Below are 26,448 nucleotides of genomic sequence, written 5' to 3' on the forward strand. Positions count from 1 at the left end.
AGAGTAAAATTTTCGCATAATCTGTAAAATATGTATCCAGAAAGCCATTTTATTTAAATAAACTTAGAAAGATAGGAATTCTTTCAATAATGACCTGTTATATTTTCATGAAAATTTTGTTTGATGACAAGCCTTCTTCAAGGTCTATTAACCGCAACCATAGAGTAAACAAATTTATGTTTATGTTAAGCACAAATTTTAAATTGTTGTTGACGTAAATTGGAGCGTAAAAATAGCATTTAAAATATAAAATCCAGGAAATCATCACTTATGCTCTTGAACTAATCTTCTTTCGCTAAGTGAGAGAAATTATTAATACTTTAATTTGAATTTTTTTTTAAATTTAACTAATCTGTATCGCTGTTAATTCTTTTCGACTATTTGAAAAAAAGAATATATATATACTTATTTCTTTTATGTGTTAGGTAAAATGATTAAATTATTTCAAGATCAAGAACATCGTATGAAACTTCACGAAGAGGCTAAGCAAAGGAAACAAGATTTTGCTTTGCGAAATCAACTTCAGTTGCAGGCAAGAAAAGATGCATCTGTTGACATTCCTTATCAACATGATTCTATAAAAGATGATTTAAAAAATTCCATTCGAGCTTTTCATGGTAAAAAATGCAAAGAAAATCTACAGTTGTGTGAAGAATCGCTTGGAAAAGAGTTAGGTATTTGTGATGGATTATTCAGATCACACTTTGCTATTTTAATACATTTTGCCACTTATACATCCATCGTTTACTATATAATTTTGATCATTGCATCCTTATTAGATTGCTTAATACTGCATTTTGCACATTCAGGTTATAAACTGCACTAAAATATTAAGTTTATAGCAGTTCTAAAACTCAAAGTACATTTTATATTCAGTACCAAATTTTAATATTGAACATTTGAAATGCACACAGGGCTGAGACTTCTGATGTACTTAAATGAGGCAGCGGAATTTAAGGAGAAAATTGATTAGAATTTAGAAAGTACAGAATATGCACTGAGCAACAAAAAGTCTAGCTTTAGCCCTAAATGCACATTTTGATTACATTGCTGTCACAAAGCATATGAGAAAGTATATGAAAATTATTTATTAATTTCAATGTTATTTTTGATTGAATTGCATTTCCTGTTTCTGATATAAAATTTTTTGCTAACAGAGTTCAAGATCATACATTAAGATGGCATAAAATAGTGTGTTACTATTATGTTATATGGAACTAGATGATAGTAATTTAAGATAATATGCAAATAACTTGTACAGAAGCCCTTCATTTGTTAAATTATGTATTACGATATTATCATTAAGCTCCTAAAAAATTATAAAAACACCGTTCTCAGTATTCTTGAAGAAGGATTCAGTAGATTTCATTCCTTTATTGAAAACAAAAGGGAACTTACAACAGGAAAACAATTCTTATCAAAAGATTATTATGTTTCTTGTCACTGATTTATTCAATGAAAATATATATTTGAATCATTAATATCAGTGTTGCTAATATGCATTGAAAAAAATAAAATAACTTAGTTAAAATTACCGTAGAAGGAGGAAAATAGATTTTTCATGTTATAAGGTATTTTTTTGTTCCTTTCTGCATGCCTCTGTGATGTAACGGTAGCATATTTGGCTCGTATTCAAGAAGTTCCATGTTTGAGTCCCGGAGAGGGCATTGCTCGTTTTTCATGTACTCTTAACTTCAAAAAAAACTTAATGACTCTGCAGTGGCACCCAAGCTAAAAGGTGGTGGACGATAATTCATCACCACCAGGATTTGATGATTGGGTCCCTTAATCCTCAATTGCCCTTTAAAAGAGGAAGTATATAGGGTATTTTCTTTCTCCTTTCTGGCCTGCCTTCATGGTGTAATGGTAGCACACTCAGCACATATTCAAGAGGTCTAGGCTTAGAGTCCCAGTACTGCTCATTTGTCACATCTTCCGCAATAAAAAAAACATCCTAATGTCTTTACAGTGGCATCCAAAGTTAAAAAAAAAAAAAAAAAAAAAACTTGGTGGATGATGATTCTTCACCACCAGGGCTTGGCGATAGGTGCCCTTTAAAGGGAAAGTATATAAGGTATTTTCTCACTCCTTTTTGCATGCCTTCACAGTGTAATGATAGCACACTTGGTGCATATTCTAGATGTCCAGGTTCGAGTCCCTGTCAGAGCATTGCACATTTTTCATGTCTCCTGCTTCAGTATAACCTAATGACTCTACAATGATTAATGTTCTGTGCTTAATGCTGTTGTGAATTGAAAAATGAAATAATGAACCTAAATTAATGAAGTACATTATTCGCAAACAAACAAAAGTAAAGAAAAGAACTTTTAGTTCTTTTCTTTACTTTTGTTCTTTACCAAGGACAAGAGAACTAAAGTAAATTTGTCCAAAGATTCAACACAAATCATTTCACTTTTTTCTTTTCTCCTATATTTACTCCTATATTATAGGGAGCTTTACCATTTGATACTTGAATTAGGGCAGTAGGCTACCACAAATATTGATTACTTTTGTTATACCACCTTAAATATGCAATTGTAAAGAAAACACCTTTGTTACTGAATTCTTATATTGTGGCAATATGCAGTAAATGAGCAGAAAAGATAAATATAACATTATGTGAAGTATGCGAGAAAAATAGAATATTATCTCTATCTGTTTTTATCAGCTTCAATCATGTATTTTAAATGCTACTCCATAAATATGCTTGATTTCTTGGAACGTATATTAAATGTTGTAGCATTTTTATTTCAGGTGATATGCCAAAGCTATTTTTATTACTGATATAATTTTTTTCACATATGTCAAGTATTTTTATGTTTTTGATTATAATTGTTTGTTAAAAATTATTGAATACTGTTGCTATCATAATCAGATTATTCAATTATTTATCTTTTATCATTAAATACAATATCATACAAAAAATAATGTATTTAGTATAAAAACAATTTTTTTTTTTTTTTTTTTTTTCCATTTGATTGTTTCAATAAGATTGTATTTGTTTTCTTGTATTGAAATCTTTACTTTTTGCTCTTGATCACAAATAGCTATTTTACCAAAAATCTTCACATTTATTTTGTTTAAACTAAATTTTAATAATGTTTATTCCATACATTTTTTAAAACTTTAATCCCATGTGGTCACAAAATAAACATTTTAACACAATATAATGATGCATATTATTTATTATATACATCATTATAATAATGTGCTTGGGGAAATAATATGTGGACTCAGGGCTGGATTAACCATTAAGCAATGTATTATTGCTAGGCTAGATTAATAGGACATCTAGTCCATATATATTCAAGAAAAAAGGAGGCACCAAAAATTTTTCCATTTCCGGTTTTACCATGGAATTTGCATTAAAAAAAAAAAAAAAAAAAAAAAAAAAGAGGCAGGTTGTTACAGGTGGTTTATTACCATCTGTAACCAATAATAATACTTTTATAATAGTATCATATTTCGGTTATTAAACAATTATTATTTTTTTATGGAAATGGCTAAAATACTGTTGCTGAACTTTAGAAAGAAAGAAAATAAAACTCTGCTATTGAAATCTGTTTTTAAGCTACTATTGCACATACATAATAAGTGAATTTGTTGAAAATGCTGCAACTGACAGAGAATTAATAGCATAAATCCTTTGAAATACACTCATGTCCATAAATTAAGGATAATTCGGAGTCACGCGGAAATCGAACTCTAAAATAAATAAATAAAACTGCAACTCACACGGTTAGCCTAGAGTAGAGAGTATGCATTGTGGACACCGAAACAGTGGGCTTACGTGATGTTTTCCGACGAGTCCAGGTTTAGCTTGCAGTTTGATTCTCGCCGGACTTTCATATGGAGAAATCCAGGTACCCGTTACCACCAAGAAAACATCATTGAACGACACCGTTACGGTGGTGCAGAAGTGCTCGTTTGGGGTGGAATTATTCTGGGTTCCAGAACTGACCTGCATATTCAAATTGGAACCATGACAAGCCAAATCTATTGAGACGTCATTCTAGAACAACATGTACTTTTGTTTCGGGGCGCCATGGGTGCACTATTTGTGTTTATGGATGACAACGCCCGTCCTCACCGTGCAAACATCCTAAGCGAATGCCTTCAATCGGAGGATATCACCCGTATGGACTGGCCAGCATTCTCACTGGACATGAATCCAGTAGAGCACGTGTGGGACATGCTTGGCTGACGAGTTGCAGCCCGTCAACCTCCTCCTACATGTCTACCGGAACTTCGGAGAGCATTGCTTTTTGAGTGGTGTAATATCCCCCAAGATCAGATCGATAATTTGATACTCAGCATGCCTAGGCGTTGTACGGACTGCATTGCATCGTCTGGGAGACATACAATATATTAACAATCATACCAACCATGTAATATTGGTTTTTTGTAAATAGGTTTTTTTTTTTTTTTTTTTTTTTTTTTTTAATTTGCTCCAGGGAGAAAAAATTGCTATTTTTTTTAATAATATCAAACATATAGCATCTTTTTTTGCTCTTTACCTTTTATTTAATAAATAAGCTTAACAAATAAGTCAAATTTGTTTTGCTTCTAACCCTTCCTTTGCCTGATTTTGCATTATCCTTAATTTATGGACATGAGTGTATGTATTAGAAAAGGTCTGGTAATTTTAATTTTCTACATACCATGGTATTTGCTGCATTTCATGAATATTTACAAGAATACTCAAATATTAACAAAGTTAATAGTTACATTTATTCGTGGTAGCATGACAGCGTATTTTTCATTCCATCTTTTAATGATGTAGTCAGATGGATTTAATTCCCCTCCCCCATGCTAAAATTTCTAAAATATAGACTCAGTGCAGAAAATTTGACTGTAATGTCTCATTATTTGATTTAAACAGGGAAATTGTGCATAATGATTTGAACAAGTATTCTTTTAATTATAATCGTTTAATAAGAGATGATGTAATTTGTACTAAGCATATTAAACAATTATGTTAAATTATACTAAAAAATTAGCTCTTTTGATCTGTTGCAAAATGCCAAAATCGAACTGCCAGCATTCAGCGGTCTTAAATACTCGCCTGCTGGTAAGGTTCAAATGCATTAGGAAAAGATTATTAACCTTTTGATGGTCATCAAGGAGCTTAGCTCCCATTTCAGTTACGCACCGCAGTACGCGCAAACGAATGCAGCTCGTATACAGATTTGGGAATCTTATCTGGGAAGAGAGAATTGCTTAATCTCGGAACTGCCGAAGGGTTACGTGCACCTGGCAGCAAGATATATAAATTTCATGTTTTCAAGGTAGTATTTGGTGAAGAATTAGGGCTTTTTTGAAGTCGGAGCTATTCGGAAATTATTAGGCAGTACGGAAAGAAGTGACTGAGGTTATATTGCAGAAAGTTGTAATCGTAAAGTTATTATATGTACGGAAGTTGGATTTTGAAGTCATATAGATGAAAGTGCCTTGGTTGCTATCAAGTGTGAAGGATTTCGTTGAAGAGAGGAATCCCGATTCGCTGTGAACGAAAGCAGTAGGAAGGCCGAAAATAGCTATATTCGAGAATATGGTCATTGGTAGCTGCAATAATTGATTTGGGCGGAAAAGTGTCGGAGGACTCAGCAAAAAAAGAAAAAGAAAAAAAAAAAAAAACTAGAAATTGATATCAGCAATATAACTTGTCGAGGAAACAAAGTGACAATCGTCAAGTAGAGGTGAGAATAACAGAACGAAAAATGTAGATGTTGAAAACAATAAGATAAGTCGTTTAACATTTTGGTGTTGCGAGATTAAGGGATTCCTTCATCCCAAATACCTGCGATATCTGCCAATTAAAAATTTACAATGCGAGTTCTGAGGTGCAAGGTGAGCTCGTTGATAACCATCAGAAAGGCTAAGTAGGAAGCTGTGACTCAGACTGTTGTCTGAAAGATCGTTCATCCCGGGATAAGCAGAAAGTCTCTCATTTACAGCTGAACCCAATGTTGTTGAAAGAATCAAAACTACTTGCCCATCGCAGGTAGTTTTTAATGTAGCATAGTCAATAGCATTGTGGGAGACATGGGTCCGAAGTACAAGAAAAATTACAGGACAACTTACAACTTCTTACAAGAAAACATTTTTGGAAATGTTGTAGGAGGTATACATTGTTTAGAGTTGTTGGAGCAAAAAATATACTACTCAGTATTGTTAGTACATAGTCAGTGCGGCGGTGAGTGGGCAGGTTAAGAATGAAAAGTATCGCGTATTTTTATGTTACCAATAATTCGCTGACATATGTGATACTGGGTTTGTAATTTTTTTAAGTTAATACCGGAACAGATTAGTTTAATGCTGAGACTGTGCACCATGAGATGAGAAGAATGCAAGACACGCCCACGGAAGAAAAGTAAAGATCCAGAGGTTAGTAAGCACTTTTTGGGCAGTGTTCAACAAGCCCCTGGATAAATACATGTAGTCTGTAAAATACACGTTGGATAGATACGGAGGATAATCCGCGGTTTAGAGAAAAACCCTTCCTGTATGATGAACTTAATGAGATAGCTAAGAAAATCACTTACTGGCATTGTCATTAGTCAACTTTCGTCAGCTCTTATCGAGAAGGAAATTAGTTCATTAGCAGGTCGTCAAAAATGTATACACACATTTAACTGTCAGAGAAAATTTATTTTCCTACCTATTAAGTTAAACTTCTGGGGAGAAGTAATATTATGTTTCTTCAACAAATGGCAACAGAATTGTCGAGATCTGACTGGGCAACTCAGTGAATGGTAAGGGAGTAACATCAACATGGCGGACGCACGTTAGCTTTGAAAAGCGAAAGCAGGTTATCAAGTAGTAACGGACGTTTAAGAATATTGATGCGGTTCAGAGACTATAGATGTGAGTATGGGACTGATCTACCTTCGAGGTTACATTTACGAGTCTACGAGACAATTTGAGGTTCAAGAAACATTGCTTGTGTGCAGAAAGGCTAATCAGGGCCGTCTTGTACGGATACAAGTGATGAATTCTCAGTTACTATGCCAGAACTGTTTCAGCGTGCGTCACAAAAGTCTTCAATGCCAGGGTTATGTGAGAGATATGTAAGTGCTAGTAGCATGCTACGCATTCTGAAGAAAGACAGGTTACGTGTGTACTTTCAAGAGTGGTGCAACAGCTAAATGAAGACGACTCAGATCGCAGGGTACAACTTTGTGAAAGGGTTCAGGAGATCGGTACACGAGAACCAGGATTTGTAGATTGTATTGTGTGTGGATGAAGCATAATTAAAACTTGGAAGAACTGTCAGTAAGCACAACTTGAACATAATCCCACACTATTGTTGAAAATACTGTGAATTTGTCTCCCAGGGCAGCGTTTCTCAACCTTTTTTTTTTTTTTTTTTACTTGCATACCGCTTGACCTATCATCCCTGCTCCATATACCGAAGCCAACCCCATTATGTATAATTGCTAACATCTACAGGCATACGTACAGTAATAATGCTATAATTCATAGACATTTTTATTTTTACTAGTAATGCGAAAGGGTGCACATTATTAAATTTTGAAATATGAGCGCATTAATGGGAACCTTGAGGCTGTTTGGCAGCACTCAGTAATTTAAAATCCCGATCAGAAAAGGACAAATACTGCCTCAAGTCTGAACTTATGTTACATCTGTTCCTGTACTTATTTTTTTTGTAGACGACCTTCTTCACTAATGCTGTACGAGAAACTCTTCTTCACAAACAATGCTTGTGAACGGTAGCAGAATTGTAATATTCTTGTTGAATAGTTCAGGATATTCTTTCTTCCAGTCAGTCCAGAATGAGATGAGGGGTTTCTTTTCAAATTGCACGTTAAGTGATAAATCCGTTTTCAGTTCAACCAACTTTTTCCTAGAGTGATAAAGATGTACATTGGAAATAATTTTCACTGAAAAGGAACGCAATCCAATGGTAATCTTTTTTATGTTTGGAAATATATTTTTCGAAAGCTACCTTCAGTCCATTTAGGTATTGTATGATTTTCTTCTTAATTTCTTGAGATACGTGAAGATCCGTTTCAGAGAGAAAATTGTGTAATGTTTCAAAACCTTTGGGTTAATTGTTCTCAATACATAGCTTCCAAAATTCTATTTTTTTATTCTTTTTTTTTTTTTTTTTTTTTTTTTTCCAAAATTCTATTTTGTCAGTAACTTGGAAAGTAGTTACTGCGCAGTTCTGAAGGAGCACGTAGAACTGGTTTAATTTTTGAAAGATATCGGACATATATGCAACGCTTTGAAGCATTCATGACAATCTAATTTAAATGTAAGTCGAAAAGGGTGATTCTCAAAAAACACTTCATGTGTAAGCTCAAACTGGTAAGAACTTTACCCCAAGACAGCTATCAAACCTCAGTATGAAAGAATAGGGTTTTGAAAATGTCCCCTTTCTTGTCACCATGATGAGAATAGCCTTGAATTCGTGTGGTGGTATCTGATAAAATTGACAACTTTTATAGAATCATCCAAAACCTCTTTCAGAGCAGTAGGAAGGGACTTCGATGCGGCTTGACGATGGATGCAACAAGGTGTCCGCTTTACCAGGAGAGCTATTGCTTTGATACATTCGTGGAAACCAAAGTAACAACCTGTCGTCAGTACTTAATCCACAGCATTCCGATCACTTTATTACCTTTTTAGTAAAGTAGGAATCAGTGTCATAAAATATATCAGTACCTGTCGTAAGTTCAGAACGAAGCTGACAAAGCAAAAGTTATTCTATAAATTAATTTTTTTTCTAATGCCTTACAATAACTATCAAAACAAGAAATTGTGCTACATTAGTACTGTCAATAACTTGAATGGAAAATATTTAATGGTGTTAGTGATTTCTTTTATCATCGTCTCCTCTATATCATCAGAATTCCCTTGATTCTACGAGAGACTATATCATTGGAGAGGGGGACAGCAATAATTTTGTAAACATATTACGGGACACATAGAAAAAACTTCATCATTAATGCTGGGCAAAATCAGCTTTTCCGAAATTTCTACCATGGCGATATACTAGTATCTGATGCGATAAGAGGCGTCAACAACATTTTCATTACTACAAGCAGAAGATTGGTACGTTAAAGATATTGTTTTTACTTTTATTTTTGAGCAAACATTTAATTAAAAGTCAAACTTTTGTCTCTGAAATCTGAGTGTTTAGTTTACAGATGACGAGTAAGTATTGACAGCTTCATACCGCTGTTTGAAAGTACTTCTCTTCAAACAACACATTCAGGTCTAGGATTATGAATGAAATTCCATATGACAAGGATTCTTCATTATGAGTGAAAAATCCATATATATTCTTCACAATATTTTATCACTTTTCCCGACTGCAAAACTGGAACTGAAAGTTTCATTTCATTAATATGCGACTTCTCCTTAGGTTGCTCCTCGCAAGAACTGGTACTCAATGATGGAATGGGATCATTACTAATTCAGTAATTTTTCTTTTCTTAATGTCGCCAAATTTTTAACCATTGATCCGTGCTGGAAAAAATACAACTCGCAATAATTACTAAAGTATTGTATTATTCATTTTGAAAGCATGCTACGAATGGATTAAAACTAATATTGTGATGATAAAATTTGAGAGACAGACAAAGCATTGTTGCCAACCTTATTAAGATGTACTGTACATCAGTTCGACCATAGAGTACTAGATGGTGGTGCAAGTAGTTTCTCAAATTATAATTTTGTGAAAATATTTTAGAGTAGGCTATATGTTATTATAATTTGTAAATATTCTGAGTTTGCATATTGATAATATAGAATTATAGTGCAATGCATGTGCTATATCCATTCCGAAATTTGATCGAACATGAAGTTTTAAATATCGTACAAATAGTATATTTATAATATGGTTGGCAACACTGAGACAAAGAAATGGACAAATTACAACTAACCGACGGCTAACTCTGGGATCTTCGCAGAAATAAATGTAATTGCAGAACACAATGTCGAACTGCTGTCCTGCTTTGTATAAGCAAAATATTTAATATATCTGTTATTGTCAAGTGTCAGCTAGTAGTCTTATACCTCTCGACAGATACTGATCCTGCCTGTAAAATATGTACCTAAACTGAATTTAAAACATTCATATCTTTGTGAATTAAAATTTCAGTTTAATTATTTTCATAATGAAATATAATTTTGGTTTGAAATGCCAGTTTTTACAACAGCTTTTTTTTCTTTTCTGTTATATTCAGTCTATTTATCAAGGTTAAGTTTCTATTAAGAACGTTAATTTGTCAATTTTACTATCGGAAATACAGTTATCAGGGTTTTCCACGTACTCACTGAGACTATTTCACGTACCCTCTGTAGGCACACGTACCACAGGTTCAGAAATGCTGTCCTAGAGGATTCACTGGACCTTTCCGTTTCGAAGGTTCCGTTTGAAGAAATACAGTAATTACAATACTTGCTGATTCTATTTTCCCTGCCATTTGTGTAGCGCGCACTATCAGAGAGATGTGCGAGTATACCTGGATTAAAGTGTACCAGGCCAGTGGATAGGACGAAGGGGACCAATCGATTTTCGAGTACGCCCGTGAAACTACACTGCTCGATTTTTTTCTTGTAGGGCAGGGTAAAAGTTGGGTGTCCAGATACCGTCGTAAACCATGCAAGCTAAACACACTTTGGGATGAGTTTCAAGCTGTATGCGCAGAAATCCCTTTGGACACTTTTGGTGCGAAATACGAAATCACTCGTGAGCATTTGTTTTAAATATCATTTTAAGCATTCACTCTGTCCAGAGTCGCCCAGACGGTATAGTGGTTAGGGGAGCCTACTACGGTATTGAAGGGCCCGGTTTCGAATTCCGGAGAAGACATGGGTGTCTGTCGGTGCGGCATGGCGGTACTCTAAATATGCGTTGAGCCGAAAGTTCTCTCTTGTGGATTGGTGGGAGAAGAGAGGGGTGGGAAAACTCTCGGACCTACCCCCCCCGGAGTGCTCTTCCTCAAAATTGGGGGTAGAAATTAGAAGTTCAACCTCTCTTCGGAGTAGGCTGTGGCAACCATTGTTCCATGTAATGCGGACAAGACAACAGCCAAGAACTCTGACCAGAAAGTACACTTATTTTTCAAATTAGATTTTAGTCTTACTTTTCGATAAATTTAACCTTGTATGTTAGAAAATAAATTTTCTGCGTCACAGATAAATCAGAAATGAAGCTTTGTGTGTTTAAAATTGCCTTCTTTCTTAATTTGTAATTAAGAATTTTTATCAGGACAATTATGTGCTGATTAAGTGAAACGCATTATTTCATGACTTCTTTTGACATAGATAACAATCATTTAATACTCTTTTTCCAGTATTTACGTCATTTCCTTGTGGTAAAAAGTGATTTTCAAACATTTTAATATTAATACGTCCAAGGAATATTTTAATTTCCGGGAATAAAAAGCCAATTAAGCATGTGGAATCTCCCGGAAGGGAGCGACAAAGGTTCTGTTAAGAATGTTAATTTGTCAATTTTACTATCGGAAATCCAGTTATCAGTGTTTGAAAAACATCCTGTCATGATCGTGGAATGAAAATTCACTTTTCTGCCTAAAATGTCTTGATTATGACTTGACAAAGTTTCATTTCATAGTCCTTAAAAGTAATGCTTAAGACGCGAAAAAGAAAGAAAAAAATTATATCAGTTTCAGAGTTATAGATGTAAGTGATTTTATTTGTTTTCAGGTGAGAGTAAGAAAAACGCTGAAAGGCAGGAGAAAATGCGCCAATTACTGTGGGAGACGTCACCTGAGCTCAGAGATCTTCGTCTAAAGTTTCTAATGGCTGATGTAGCTAAAGACCAGGCCATGCAGATAGCAGAAAAACAAGCTTTACTGGAATTGAAACAGAAAGAAATACAAGCGGAAGCTGAAGCTATTTCTCGTGAGAAAAAGAAAATGGAAGAAGAACTAAAGGAGCAGCAAGCACTAGAATTTCGGGCTCGACAGAAGTACCATAGAGAATTGGCAGAACAGCAGAATTATAAAGCTGCAAAAGAGACAGTAGGCGAAGAACAACAAAGGAGAGAAAGATCTGCTATTGATGAAATAAAAAAGAAAATCGAGGAAGAGGATTTTATAAATGCTAAAAAGAAAATTGAGGTAATTTTTATTTTTATTTATTTATTAGTCCAAAGGGGCTTTGTCCCTGAAGGACTATTGTTTTCGTTTTGCGATTTTGCGTCGGACTCCTATAAACGTCGGTTCACTTTTCAAACTGTTGCCACAAAATGTTAGAGTCCTGCATTATATTTGAAGAAATTAAATAATGAAAAATCTGCATAAATGATTGTCTATTTCTCGCATTGTGATAAAACAATGGTACATAGAACCATCGAATTTTGAATGACGAAATCCTACTGCGAATATGGGCATCTGAAATCCCAAATTTGGAATTTGTTTTATTATAGATTTTATATTTTGTAAAACTTTAACGAATTTTTGATTTACAAACTCAATGCTTTAAAAGCGAGAAATGGCAACGTTATATATAAAAAAAAAATACTTTTATCTCCAGCTCGCGAGACTGTGTATATCGGAAATTCTAAAGATATGCTTAATTTAACATTATTTTGCGATATTGCTCTTGAACTGAATTTTATGGTTTAAGTGCAAAGAACATGATATTTAATAAATAAAGGTAACACTCAAAACGTTAAAAAAAACGCCCCTTTGGACGTAATTTAAAATCTGAAAAATTTCAGATTTTTTTTTTTTTTTTTTTTTTTTTTTTTTAATTTTTAGTTCAAAGGGGCTTAGTCCCTGAAGGACTATTGTTTTCGTTTTGCAATTTTGCGTTGAATCACTATAAACGGCAAATCACTTTTCAAACTGTTGCCACCAAATGTTAGAGTCCTGCATTATATTTGAAGAAATTAAATAATGAAAAACACTGCATTAATTGTATGTATATTTCTTGCATTGTCATAAAGCAACGGTACCTAGAGCTATCAAACTTTGAACTTTGACGTAATCCTTCTACGAATATGGGCATCTGAAAGCCCAAATTTGAAATTTGGAATTTGTTTTATTATCGATTTCATATTTTGTAAAACTTTAACGAATATTTGAGTAACAAACTCAACGATTTAAAAGCGAGCAACGGCAACACTCCACGGGAGAGAAAAAACTTTTTATCTCCAGCGCGCGGAACTGTGTATCGGAAATTCTAAAGATATGCTCATTTTAAGATTATTTTGTTACATTGCTATTGAACTGAATTTTATAGTTTAAGTGCAAAGAACATGACATTTAATAAGTAAAGGTAACACACAAAACGTTGAAAAACGCCCCTTTGGACGTAATTTAAAATCTGAAAAATTTCAGATTTTTATTTATTTTTTTTTTTTTTTTAATGAAGGGAGAATGTCTCTATAACTCAAAAAAATATATTTTCTAGCAAAACCGAAAAGAAAAGCTGACTATTCTAAAAAATAAAATTATCATATATGAGTGTGTATAAGTGTATAATTGTTGCAAATATTTCAAAAGATTACTTCGTAAGTTGTTTTAAATATTTGACAAGAAAGTCTTTGTATATGTCTTCTCACAAGCATATAGCTTTTGGGTAGGGCATTAAAAAATTATTTCCTATCTTAACAACAGTAATTTAGAATATCTGTGTAATTTTTAGATGGTAAATTAACAGTGATTATCACTTATATATCTGTGGATTAATATTTAATATATCTGTGGATTAATAATTTAAAATTAATCTATCAATATTGATAGATTAATTTTTATTTTTATAATTATTTATAATTTTTATAGCTAACTGAACTATTAAAGGAAAATCTGAATATGCGTTTTGTAGCAAATTTTATTATTTTACATTGATATAAACATTATTTTTTATGAATGGAAAATGTATTTTTATGTTCTGTATACTGGAATAAAAAATAATTCTTTATTAAATTCGAGTTCAATAAAAATAAAGAGAGGATACTGTGTTAATTTTAGGGCCTACGTCAATAAAAATTAAGTTCATTGATTCATTGAGCCAGAATGGGATGTGAGCATTTGTAAATAAAGAAGAAAATTTCACAATTTAATTTTGTCGCGAAAAAAAAGAGCTTACTGTTCTTTGTTTTACGGATCGATGTGCACTGTCACGTGATGAGGAGAAGTCATCTGATAGGGTCTTGCATACTTCTTGAATTGCTAAAGCAAAATACAAGAAAGTTCAAACTAAGGGAAAATTAAGCTATGTACGATATTTACATTATTTAAAAATTACGGCAGTAAAAATACTTCTAATTTAAATCTCTTCCGATTAAAATATGATGAACGAAAAAAATAAAATTCCTCTCTTGGTTCGTAATAAATATGCATTTGTCTTATAGAAAAAAGGCAATCCTATGATCTGATTTTTCAATTATTCTGATAGGCAGTGTTTCTAGTTAGTCCAAACACTTGGAGTTTTGATCCAAAAACTATACATGCAGAAGTTAAAATCCTGAAAAACTTAGGTTATCGTCGGGAATGAAAGATCCCTACTGTAGGTTTGCATCTGAGATGATTTGATGCATCTGTTAGAGGCTTAATGGCTTTGTCAGTATTTTTCTGTATATGTACACACACATTTCTTTTTCCTCCTCATTTTTAATTAAAATGCCTTAATAAGAATAACTGTAACTAATCAAATATCATTTTATGTTATTCGTTTTTCTTTCTCTGAACTTAAATCAATGCACTTTGCATTAACGTAGTCTTTACAAGAGGCTAAGAAGAATAGTTCCACATGATTAAATCCCTCATTGATTTAACTGGGGAAAAAATTGAGATTTGATTAAAACATAAGGATTTTCATTCATTCTTCAAGTTAACATGATTTAAGATAATCATATTGCAGCTAAAACTTCACTTTTTTTAATTCAGGAAACGCCAATTTGAAATTCATAATTATGAAGCATAGTTATCCATAATTATAAAGCATAGACATAATAGTATAAAATCCACACAGAAGTATCCACTAATTATTAAAAGCTTTAGTTATCAAGTATATAGTTGCATTTATGGTACTGAAATGTAAATTAATACTTACGTTGCCTGATAATGGATAGTTTATGTTATTTATTGTGTCCTCTTTTCGAAACATTAAGGCCTGTCATGTCTGAGAAGTTCTTGTTACATGTAAATATATTATTTAACCATATTCTATTGCTTCATTCAGTTTTTTTTAAATTAAGGCACAGAAGGAATTACATCGGCAAGCGTTGGAGTTACAAAATGTCCGCAAAGAAATGCAACGATTAGAAAAGTTGAAAGAAGGCACTGAAGATATGAAGATTGATGAATATCGTAAAGCTCAAGAATTGAGAGCCAAAGAAATAGAAGAGAAGAAACAGTTAACTACCAACCAGCGGTTACAGTTGCAAGAAGAGCTACTCTCACATCTTGAGGAAATGTATGCTGAGAAATCTCGCCAAGAACTTCTTCGGACCGAGCTTGCTATCGAAGAGAAAGAAGCTTATGAGAGAGAGAAAGCTGAAGATTCAGAAAGAGCGAAAGCTGATTTGAGAGAACAGTTTGCTCAATTACATAAAATACAGCTGTATATAAAGAAACAAAAGGAAGGTATGCCATTCCACACAGTTAACCTTCTAAAAATTTTGTTCACTTTATAATGGGCACTTCAAGGTCTTTTCGACCCTCCCCATTTGCAGACGTAACACATCGTCATCAGCGCACAACGCTTATTTTCTTACCTTAATATGAGACTGTAGTTCATCTTTTGATGAAGCGTAAAAATAAATAAAACCAGTAGAGGATTCGACCGTCTTCCATAGCTGTCAGTACCATAATTACGAGGAAACAGGGCGAAAAGGAGAATAATGCCTATTCTAAAGTAACAGACCTCTGTGGTATTCCCGATAATTTTTCATGTCCTTAGTATGTTTCATGTCCTTAGTATGTCCTTAGCCCATGCTTGTTGGAGCATGGGGAGTAAGGAAATGAACAGCAATTTCGGTTACCTAGTTGTGTTTATTTTTACTATTTCCTCCCTTACAATAATTTTGTTATTCATCTGTAATAATTATTGTAAATGAATAACAAATTACCTTCATGCACCCTCCCCTCTGCGATATTCAACAAATTTTACCTTCAGAAAATCAAAAGGAGAATGTGAAGTTGTGTGCTACTATGATAAAAGTATCGAAAACGATTCATTCAGAATACGTGTGCGTAAGAAATCGTTTGAAAAGTTTTTCAGAAGTTATTACAATTTTTCATCGGCATCTTGTAACAGTCCGTATTTCGATTCCTTTTATCGTTTGCAAATGAATTCGTTTTTAATGAAAAAAATATTTTTGTTATAGTGATTTCTCAAACTGGCCAATATAGTTGAGTAATGAACATTGAAACACCTTTGAGGACAGTATCACATTTTTTTTTTTTTTTTTTTTTTTTTTTTAAATATTATAGGATATTTAGGGAAGTTAGAAAATGCGGCTCAGATGAATCGCGTTGAGGTAGGCAATCTGTTTCAACTATAGTCTGCTATTTCAGAGTAGATATTTCAAGGGCATTTTCTCTCCCCTGACTTGCCTCATAACCGGCGTAACGGCAGCTGCAAAAGATTGTGGAATTCTCCAGTTTGCTAAAATCCCCTAATCCCCTTAGTGTGTTAATAACGACACATATTAGTAATGCACATGACGGGAAGATCAGTAAGACCTTGAAGCACTGATTTTAAAATAATAGATTGTAATGGGGAACATGCCGATCAAGTCAGACAAACGTCATTTAATAGTTATGGATAATATTGGACAAGTTGCTAAATTATCTGGATACGATTTTGAAGATCATTGGGCTCCTGGTGCTTCGCTTTTTGAGGTGTTTCAAAAACAACAATACATTCAAATGGCCCGAGAAAAGTTTTTTCAAGCCTGAATTCTTAAATACATTAGTACGATTATGGCACATGAGTCTATGCTTTTGATATAAAAATAGTATAACAATCAAAAATAGCGCTTGAAAGGTGAAGCAAAACAAAACGAAAAAAATAATATCAGATCGGTTAAAAACAAAAGGTAATACTATTTTCTTCGACTGCTATATTGTATGCATCATGAACTTCTACCAGCTGCTTAAACTTTAAAAAAAAAAAAAAAAAAATTATTTTAGTATTTTGCAGCGTTTGTGTGAAGCGGTTCATAGAAAACAATCTGAATAATGGAAGTGCTAAAATTGATCACATTCATGAATTTTCGCTAAAAACTCAACAAATATGCTTCACAAATTCTAGATTCATCTGATATGAGACCATATAGTTTTTTTCTCATTTCCACAGTTTTTAAAGACTGTCACTTCTTGCTTTAAGTCTATTAATGGAGTAAAGAAACTCGCTAGGATTCATGACAGTTTTTATGAAAAGGAATTTATAACAGATTTCGAGGGTTAGAAGAACCGTTGGCATAGGTGCATTGCAATTAAAGGGTATTACTTTAAAAGAGGATATAATAAATATTCACCAACAGAGTCGGGACAAGGGTGAGGCAAGTGAGGCTCTTGCCTCAGGTGAATCACTAGTAGAGTTGTTGCCAAAAAAGCTATACGAATTTGAAAATTACTTTAATCCAGTTTTTAAATTTATCAGTTAGTATTAGGGGTAATAAGCTTCGGCCGATTTAAATTAATAAACCAATAGGAAGAATTGCAAGAAAACCTGGAACTAAATGCAATGTCTATTTCGATGTTATTTCTTATTTATCACAAAAAGAGTTTTTAACATTTTCATTTGAAAGTTGTAAATAATTGACTTATTTTGCTGAATTTATAAAGCTACGATTAAAAATACTTTAAGAATTATGGTATAATTATGCAATAAGAATTATGATGTTTTGATTTAATACAGTTACTTTTGTTTAATATAAATATAGCTATTTTGGTTAGACTAATAGCTATTTATTTTAATTGTACATTTGCCTAACTAGGCTTTCTTGTGTAGTTGTATTACATTTACAATTTAAATTACAACTCGTGAATAGCCTTTTAGCTATTTTATTTTTAATTGTACCTTTGCATAACTTGACTTTCTTGTAAAGTTTTTATTGTTTAATAGTAAGTTTACGTTTTCAATTTAAGTTATGGCGCGTAGGGAAAAGAGCGATATAATTGAGACTTTAAAAATATTTTTTATAGTGATTTCTTTAAAAAAAATTTTATTCAAAAATTTATTCAAAAAATTTTTAGATAATTAAGTTGGAATATTTTATTAGTGAAATTAAGTTTATAGTCTCAATTATTGTCGTTTGACGAAACGCGTTATAAGTATTAACTTGATTCGAGTTTTGAACTGCTTTCCCTTTGACAAATCCGGCTCAAACCTCGAGTTGAGCTTTTTACCATTTGTTGCAATTTTTTGTACATATTTACTGTGTTTTGGAAATATATTTAATTTTTACAAGAGTCTTTTTTAAAATTGTGCGTTAAAATTTATTAATTTTTTTCTCACCCGTTTTGATTTTGATTATGAAGTCATCTCGATTTGTAATCTTAACATTTAGCTTTTATGAAATAGCTTTACTAGTTTATTGTTATTTCTAGTTGTTGCATGATTTTACATTTTTGCAAAGGAACTATAGAATCAAATGTATTTTTTAGCATAAGCTTTTAAACATGCCTATTACTTCTAAATTATATATATATGAGTGTGTGTGTGTGTAAAGCGGCGCGCATTTATCTTTTTACTTCAGATGAAAAAATATCTTGGCACGGCTCTGTTGAATGTATCTCATGGAATAACTCATACTTTTTTTTCTTATCACAGTAATATAATAACATTTGTGAAAATAATTGTTTAAGTACCCGACGAATTTTTTGCTTTTTAATGAGTACGTAACTCATTAAAAAGCACTTAAACTCATCAATAGGTATACTAAAAATTTTTATTCTGTTCTTACGAATGTTGTACGTATGTAAATAATTTTAATAAAATGATGTATGAAATTTTAGTGTTTAATTTGTGTAATGTAGCATAAAAATTCTCAAGAAGCGAAGCTGTGTCGAAAAGTAAGAATACAGGGGCAGGTCTATTTAACATTGAGTAAATGGCTATCTTGCTAAATTGAGGAGATATTTATTGCCAATTGGCGACTAATCTTTGTCATCAAATTTGACTTTCTAGTCAAATTTGATGACAAAGGTTGGCGCAAAGTCGCCAACCTTGGCGACCATTTGCCCATCTTTTGGTCCGGTCCCAGTGTAACTATAATGGGTATTATAACTGAATAAATGTTATTAATCATAATATGCAAGTGTAACTGTATTCGGCATCCTAGTTTTAACTTTAGCCGTATCTGCCTTCCAGTAATTTCGAGAAATGGAATTTACTAGAGATTTCTCGGCAGTCGGGTGAAAACTATATAAGACCGGATAGAGTAATCTGCTCTAATTTGTTGCTAGTTCAAAGCTGAATTCGGAGTGTTGAGATATCCGTGTTAGCTTCGCTCTTTAGATGCGCTTTGCATTGTTTTGAGTTTAACGTTCTTAGTTGTTTAAAGTGTAACCACTGATTACACTCTGTATTACTCTGAATAGCTGTACGATTTTTATGGAAAGTGCCAGAACTGTTAAGTGTTTCTTTTGGTAAAATAAATTTTATCAAGCTATCATCGGGTATTGTGTGTTCAATTTATTACGAACCCCTACGCACGCAACACTGTATTTCAAAGAATGCCGGTTAAATTAAAGTTATTGGTTTCAAAAGCATTATATTTACTTACAAGATGTATTTTTCTAGATCGATACTTTATACCATAATTGTACTACAATTATTCCGAAGTTTTTTATATCATATGCTGAAACAAAAAGTCCCGTCACTGATATCCGAAATATTAGAAATAGCTTGTAGTTCCTTGATGGCTTCTCTAAATAAAAAGCACATTTTTAAAGCAATTTTCAACTGCGTTTTGGGAGACTGCTTGCCATATGTGGACTATAATATGCCTCTAGCAAAGATATCGAATTAGTTATTTCTTTTGAAGTGCTTGCACCTTTCACATTTAATTCAATTTTTTTTTCAATTTTTTTTTATCTTTTTTTGAATGACCCCTTTTCTGTAATGACATTTGAAAGTTTTTGTACCTCAGTCTAAAGACTGAATGACAGAAGTCGTATATGCAGTGAAAAATACTAATCTAATGTTAATCTGATGCTGATCCCCCAGCATGATATCAGGAGGTTATGAAGCAACAGTAGAACTATTTTTTCGTTTTTCAATTCTCTGTCTCAGTTCAAAAAGAAGCCAGTAAAAGTACAGCTTCTCATTTATTAATTCTTGTTTTTATGCTAAGTTAAAGGTAAATTCTTGACTCCTTTTAAACATCGAAGTTTTCTTATTTTCCAGTAACCACTGGGGTAAACGCAAATAAACACTAAACATGGAGCAATAAATTCCTTCATGAAAATTAAAAATGTGGCACTGAGAGCCGCCATGTAATACTGGTGGTCCAAAATCATTGAAACTGCAAAAGCTTCTGTTGGATGTCAACAAAACTAACTTTTCCAACATTCTGAGTTAATGCGCTTAATTTTTTAGAGGAGAGGGAGTTCGGATTTGAAAGGTTCGGGTCATGGAAAAGTTCAAAGATTCGAGGTTTTGAATCTCGAATCTTTTTCAAAATTCACGAGGTTCAAGGATTTGAATATTCCATTTTTAGTATTAAATGCTCACAAGTATGCTTTTTTATAGAACAACAGAAAAAGGAAGATGAATTATTCAGAGAGAATTTGATGGCAAGGCTGTATGAAGAGGAAAAATTAGAGTTTATGTCCCAACAGAAAAGACGGCAGAAGCAACTTGAGCATAGACGTTTGGCACAGGTTTGTATAAGACTTATAAATTTTGATATTTTGAAGTGCGATTACTCTTTGACTGATAATAATTCAATTGGAGCGAAGAGGTTTCTGTAAAGAATATATTAAAACAGCTGTCTTATAAAATTATTGAATTTTAAATAATCCCATAAAACAAAATGCTAAAAAAATATTCACAAATTTTGAATTGATATTATTAGCTGAACTAAAAGTGTTTTAGTGTCTTTATGTTTATGGCTAGGCTGACTGTCCGTTCGCTGACACTGAGTATGGCAGCAACGTCTTAAACTGCGTCATCATCTTGTTCACCGCATTCGGAAAAGGCTGGTAAATGTGTGTTTAGTCTTTGCAACGCCACCAAAACTGATGATTTCGCGCAATGTTTGGAAGCTTATATCTAGCGAGCTAATCTACCGAATGGCTTGCAAATCATTTGCTTAATTTGTATGTGTACACTCCCACAGAAGTTTGCAGGGCAATGCATTTATATTTCATGATGTGACATTTTCTCTGTCAGGCAGTGTATGTAGTTTTTACAAAAGGGACATGCGACGGGGGACGTGGGCACCACCCCTTTACCGTCGGTTAATTGGTGTAGCGCCACGTCCACCAATATCTAGAGTTGAACCTTGAGTCTTTCAAAAGAGCAATTACATGGCCATACAAGGGCTGTTAATATTTAGTATTACATTCTTGTTTGCTGGTTAACATATTCTATGGATAACGTGATTTACAGAGTTACATACTGACTTTGTCTCTCATTTCCGGCATACAAAATGAGAGACAAAGTCAGTATGTAACTCTGTAAATCACGTTATCCATAGAATATGTTAACCAGCAAACAAGAATGTAATACTAAATATTAACAGCCCTTGTATGGCCATGTAATTGCTCTTTTGAAAGACTCAAGGTTCAACTCTAGATATTGGTGGACGTGGCGCTACACCAATTAACCGACGGTAAAGGGGTGGTGCCTACGTCCCCCGTCGCATGTCCCATGTCCCTTTTGTAAAAACTACATACACTGCCTGACAGATAAAATGTCACATCATGAAATATAAATGCATTGCCCTGCAAACTTCTGTGGGAGTGTACACATACAAATTAAGCAAATGATTTGCAAGCCATTCAGTAGATTAGCTCGCTAGATATAAAGCTTACAAAAGGGACAACGGTTTGTGGTTAAACAGTGTAGCAAAATTGTTGGCAAATAAATTATAGTATTCGGTACCAGTTTTTGAATGTTAAAAGGCCGACTTGACGCTGTTGTCTTTTCATTTATTACCTGAAACATGTCTAAATGATAAAAAGACTTAAATTAGTGGTAGAGTAGTATTTCGACAAAACGGGTTAGTGATTTTTAAGAAAGAATGTAGTGAATTATCTGAATGCGAATCGTTAAATTCTTATGTATAAACGTAGAGTCTTGAACAGATGCTGAACCTATCAATATTTTCCTAAAGAGCGATATCGCCTGTCAATCCTGTAAAATAAAGGTGAGAGCTATAAACGAAGCTAACCAGACAACAATCGCCGCAAAATTTAAGGGAAGATTAAGCATATGAACAACGCAATAAGTTCATGCCATTTCAAAATCGCCTGCAACAAACAGAATCGGACGTAATAAAGTGGCATGTGGGCCCGATTTGCAGCTGCGGGCTGACAAACATAATGTAGTATTTGGTTATTTACGAGAATTAATGTAGGTACGAGATCATGGTGCAATAAAGCGCATTCCTGACATGTATGTCCGTCATACGATAATGACTATATTGTTTGAATAATGTGGTACTGCAATGTCCAACTGCTAGCAAGTAGTGAAGTATAAATATATTGTACTATTTAGCCAAATAACTTGCAGTCCTCCTGCGTTAATATACATATTATTAACTAGGGAATACCCAACAGACAAGACACGGTTCTAAGGTACATTGACAACGCTTTGTGTGAAGCTGTTTACCCTTGTAACGAATTGAAGTAAATTGTCACGGCTTCCTAGACTCGTAGTATGACGGAACACAAAGTTGCACAAATTCCCCCTCCCCAATACTTGTATCTAATTCCAGAAGGCAGTTAACAGGGAACTCGCAATGTACTATGGCCATTTAAAAAATGAGCCAAAGAAGCGAGTATCATAATTTTAAATTTATATATTCCACATATACCGCACCATCTCAAATGCCTCTTCCATTCGAAACATAAATTTTACTGCATATGACATTTGTAAACTCTCCAACCTGTAAGCCATCATTACGTACTTTTGGAATTATCACGTATAGAGGAGCTTTAAGTAGCTTTTCTTCAAAATTTCCGATACTAATTTTGTACGAAAAGTTTCAAGGCGCCACAGTTCGCTCCTCAAACTGTTGCGCATACTTATTCGGGACATTTTACGAGGCTGAAGAAAAAGTATCGCCTACAGCTCTGTTTTGCTTGGGACAGGAAGGAGAGAATATATACTTCTGGGAGCTCTTAAAGTAGGCCGACTAATCAGATTTGCTCAAAGCGAAGGTTCCAGGAAATTTTTCTTTCAACGCGCAGTTCAGGATAGCTAGCAAGTCTGAGAGCGGTTTTAATTGAGCACGTTAACAGTAATCTGACAGAGAACATTAGAAGGGTGTAAAAGATCATTTTATTATAACTCCGTAATTTAACAGAAGGCTTACAAAACTAGCCAGCATTTATGGTGTAACTCAAGAGTAATAAATTCAAGTTAAAGCTAAGTCGTAACTGCAAAGGCTACACAGAATGAATAATGCGCAAGTTGGCTCAACCTCAGATGGCAAGAATAAAGCAACGCCGCAGACAGACTGCAATCGAAGAGATTCAACTAGTAACGTGGTCTTCAGCAGGCGGAACACGCTCTGATTCAATAATCTAAAACCTTAAGTGCTATCTCTTTCTACCTTGTTTGAATATGCGCAAACTAAAATTTGCATTTTGTCAGGAAAACGGAAAAGGAGAATGAAAGTAACCTTATTTAACATAAAATAACTGATTAAAAAAAAAATAAATCCTTACATGTTAAGGAATGATTTCCGAAACATGGTATTGAACTTCTTTGCATGTTGTCATATGAACACAGTCACGTAATATGAATCTAATTGAGCATCTTTGGTTTTAATTGAAAGAGCTTCGAAACGAAAAACAGGTGATATTTATTAAGAGGCTTTTAATGCTTTGGTTTGTTACTGTCTATTTGTGTCATTTAGCTAGTGTTTATGAAGCAATTATTTTAATTTGTGTAATATGAATTATAAATTTATTCTTATATTTTTAATAAATTGAGCATTAAAATATCTAAAACTTTTTTGCTTTTTTCTTAAAATATTCTTTGTTTTTTATTCTTATCTTTCAGAAAATGATTGAAGAAAAGAATAAAAGAAAAGCCATGGAACGGGCAAGAGAAATGGCTGATCTGGAATATCACAAAGAAATAGAATTTGAAAGAAGAAAAATGGTAGAAGAAGAAAGGGCAAGATTTCTTAAAGACCATGCCAAGGAATTACTAGGTTACCTTCCCAAAGGCGTTTTTAAAAATGATGAAGAATTAGAACGTCTAGGTGAAGAATTTAGACAATTTTACTCGAGAAAAAGTTGCAGTTACTGAAACTGTTACTTAATCAAGTAGCTCATGTGATTTGAAATTTCATACTTTAACCATAATCATTTGAAAATTTTATTTCAATAGTGTGACATTTTACATATCATAAATTTTTAAATCATATTTTTCGTTTTTGTGCTGTTCGATTCATTCCCTTAAATTGTTTTAATTCTAACTTTAATGTTCATCTTATATATAAATTAATAATTACTCGAAAACTGAACATTGGGTTATTTTATTAAACGTGTGATAGAAAATAAGATTTGTTTTAAATTTCTTTTGAGAATTAATTTTTCACTAGGATTATGAAGGGAATTTCGTAATTACTATTAGGACGTGAAGAGTAGTGGCGTCATTGTAATTCAACAATCCGTTTACAATTTAGATGCTACACGCGTCTTCGCCTTTCCACTCTTTTTGGATTGTCACACTACACGCAATTTTAGCTTTATAACCAAAGAAAAATATTGATTCAGAATTATTAGTACCACAAAACAGTGAACAGTTAAAATCATACGAATGCATTAAATGACCAGTAATAAAAATTACATAAAGTGCATGATAAGGAAACAAAAAATTGTCTTAAAAGCATATTAATAAATAAATAAATATTCAATAACGCAAAAACCGATGAACAACAAAATATGTAGAAATAATAAATATGTAGAACAAATATTTTCATAAATTATAACATTTGCTTCAGTGTTTCAATTATGTATATGTATTTCCTTTTCCGCTTAACTTTCATAGTAACTACAGTCAAAAGTCGTTAATTCGGACACCCATAATCCGGAATGATCTATAATCCGGACCTCAAAGCTAAAAACTTTCTGCGCATGCGCCGCGTTGGCACGTGCGCACAGGCGTTTTACGCGTGCGCGTAATACCTTGACTACTGTGCATACGCGTGTGCGCAAGTGCAGAATACGTTTTCGCCTGCGCGTTTAATGTATAACGGACGGTGTATGCTAAAATTATCTAATTATCTATTTCAGTTAATGTTAATGACTGCATTGTTCCTTAATCTTCGAATTGGATCCCGCTTATTATTTTTTGCAGACTGTAAGAGCAATTTTATAAAAGTAAACTTTCGATTATGTCAAATAGAATTTCCGATGCTGGAACTTCCAAAGGATCTAGAAAACGAAAGTATGGTTCGATGTCCAACAAACAAAAAGTGGAATTGCTGCAAAAAATGGATAAAGACATGAAGAATGTGACAGAGAGGTTAGTGAAAACGAAAAAATTTCGATTGACAAGTTAGTCGGTATTCTCGGCACAGCAATTAACGGGACTTGAACAGGGGAACTTTGTAAGTGAACAAGAAATTATGTCTGTTTATAGAATTAAAGAGAAAGTATTATCACATAAAACGAAGCAACTTAAACGACTTACATTGAAAGAAATGTTTAATAAAGTAAACAAATAAATATTAAGCTTTTTTTTTTTTTTTTTTTTTAATCCCTTAAAACTCTTTATAAAATATCGCTGGCAAATATTTTAACTGGTAGCGTCATATGTAAAAAAAAAGTAAAAAAAAATTGCAGTGAATGGGCATAATAACATAATTGACATAATTGCATAAACATAATTGACAGTTAAAGTGTAGACCATTGATGTTAACTGCTAAGCATCCATTTTAAATGTAACCCGACTGAGAGAAACAGCGTAAAATGTATTCCTCATGGAAAATTAATTTTCCTGATTTTTAATGCTGTCCAGCTTAATTTATCGTTTCTAATATTTCATTTCTCAAGATATTGATTATTTTCATTCACTCAGCCTGAAATGTGTATGATCAATAGAAAATTATGCTGCAATGTTTATTCCCTTGTACGAAGTAAAGGAAGTATCGTAATCGCGAAAAATTTCGGGTGTCATAGTTCAACTGAAATATCTATTTTGACCACTCCCGAATTCATTTGGACGATTTTTTGTGTGAATTTTGTACTTACGAATAGAATAAAGGACTCTCCCCCCCAAGACGGATTGTAAAAAATGGATTCA

General features: G+C 33.1%; 1 protein-coding gene across 1 annotated transcript; it reads left to right on the forward strand.

The window, feature by feature from the left end:
* Positions 1-21: 21 nt before the first annotated feature.
* Positions 22-25,059, forward strand: LOC118184225 (meiosis-specific nuclear structural protein 1-like). Its single transcript, XM_035353861.2, has 6 exons — positions 22-299; positions 426-674; positions 11,704-12,119; positions 15,206-15,593; positions 20,713-20,843; positions 24,196-25,059. The coding sequence occupies exons 2-6, from the start codon at positions 431-433 to the stop codon at positions 24,445-24,447; spliced, it is 1,431 nt and encodes a 476-aa protein (XP_035209752.1). The 5' UTR covers positions 22-299; positions 426-430; the 3' UTR covers positions 24,448-25,059.
* The last annotated feature ends 1,389 nt before the right edge of the window (positions 25,060-26,448 follow it).

This window comes from Stegodyphus dumicola, chromosome 3, assembly GCF_044657685.1.
Source record: "Stegodyphus dumicola isolate Sdum_Otavi_A_Nest chromosome 3, ASM4465768v1".
NCBI classification, from domain to species: domain Eukaryota; kingdom Metazoa; phylum Arthropoda; class Arachnida; order Araneae; family Eresidae; genus Stegodyphus; species Stegodyphus dumicola.

What these genes read in the sequence shown, in the direction of transcription:
- LOC118184225 (XM_035353861.2), top strand. Translation starts at nt 431, where the DNA reads ATGATTAAATTATTTCAAGATCAAGAACATCGTATGAAACTTCACGAA. An exon ending in TATAAAGAAACAAAAGGAAG is followed by an intron (nt 15,594 to 20,712) that starts GTATGCCATTCC and finishes GCTTTTTTATAG; the next exon opens with AACAACAGAAAAAGGAAGAT. An exon ending in AGCATAGACGTTTGGCACAG is followed by an intron (nt 20,844 to 24,195) that starts GTTTGTATAAGA and finishes CTTATCTTTCAG; the next exon opens with AAAATGATTGAAGAAAAGAA.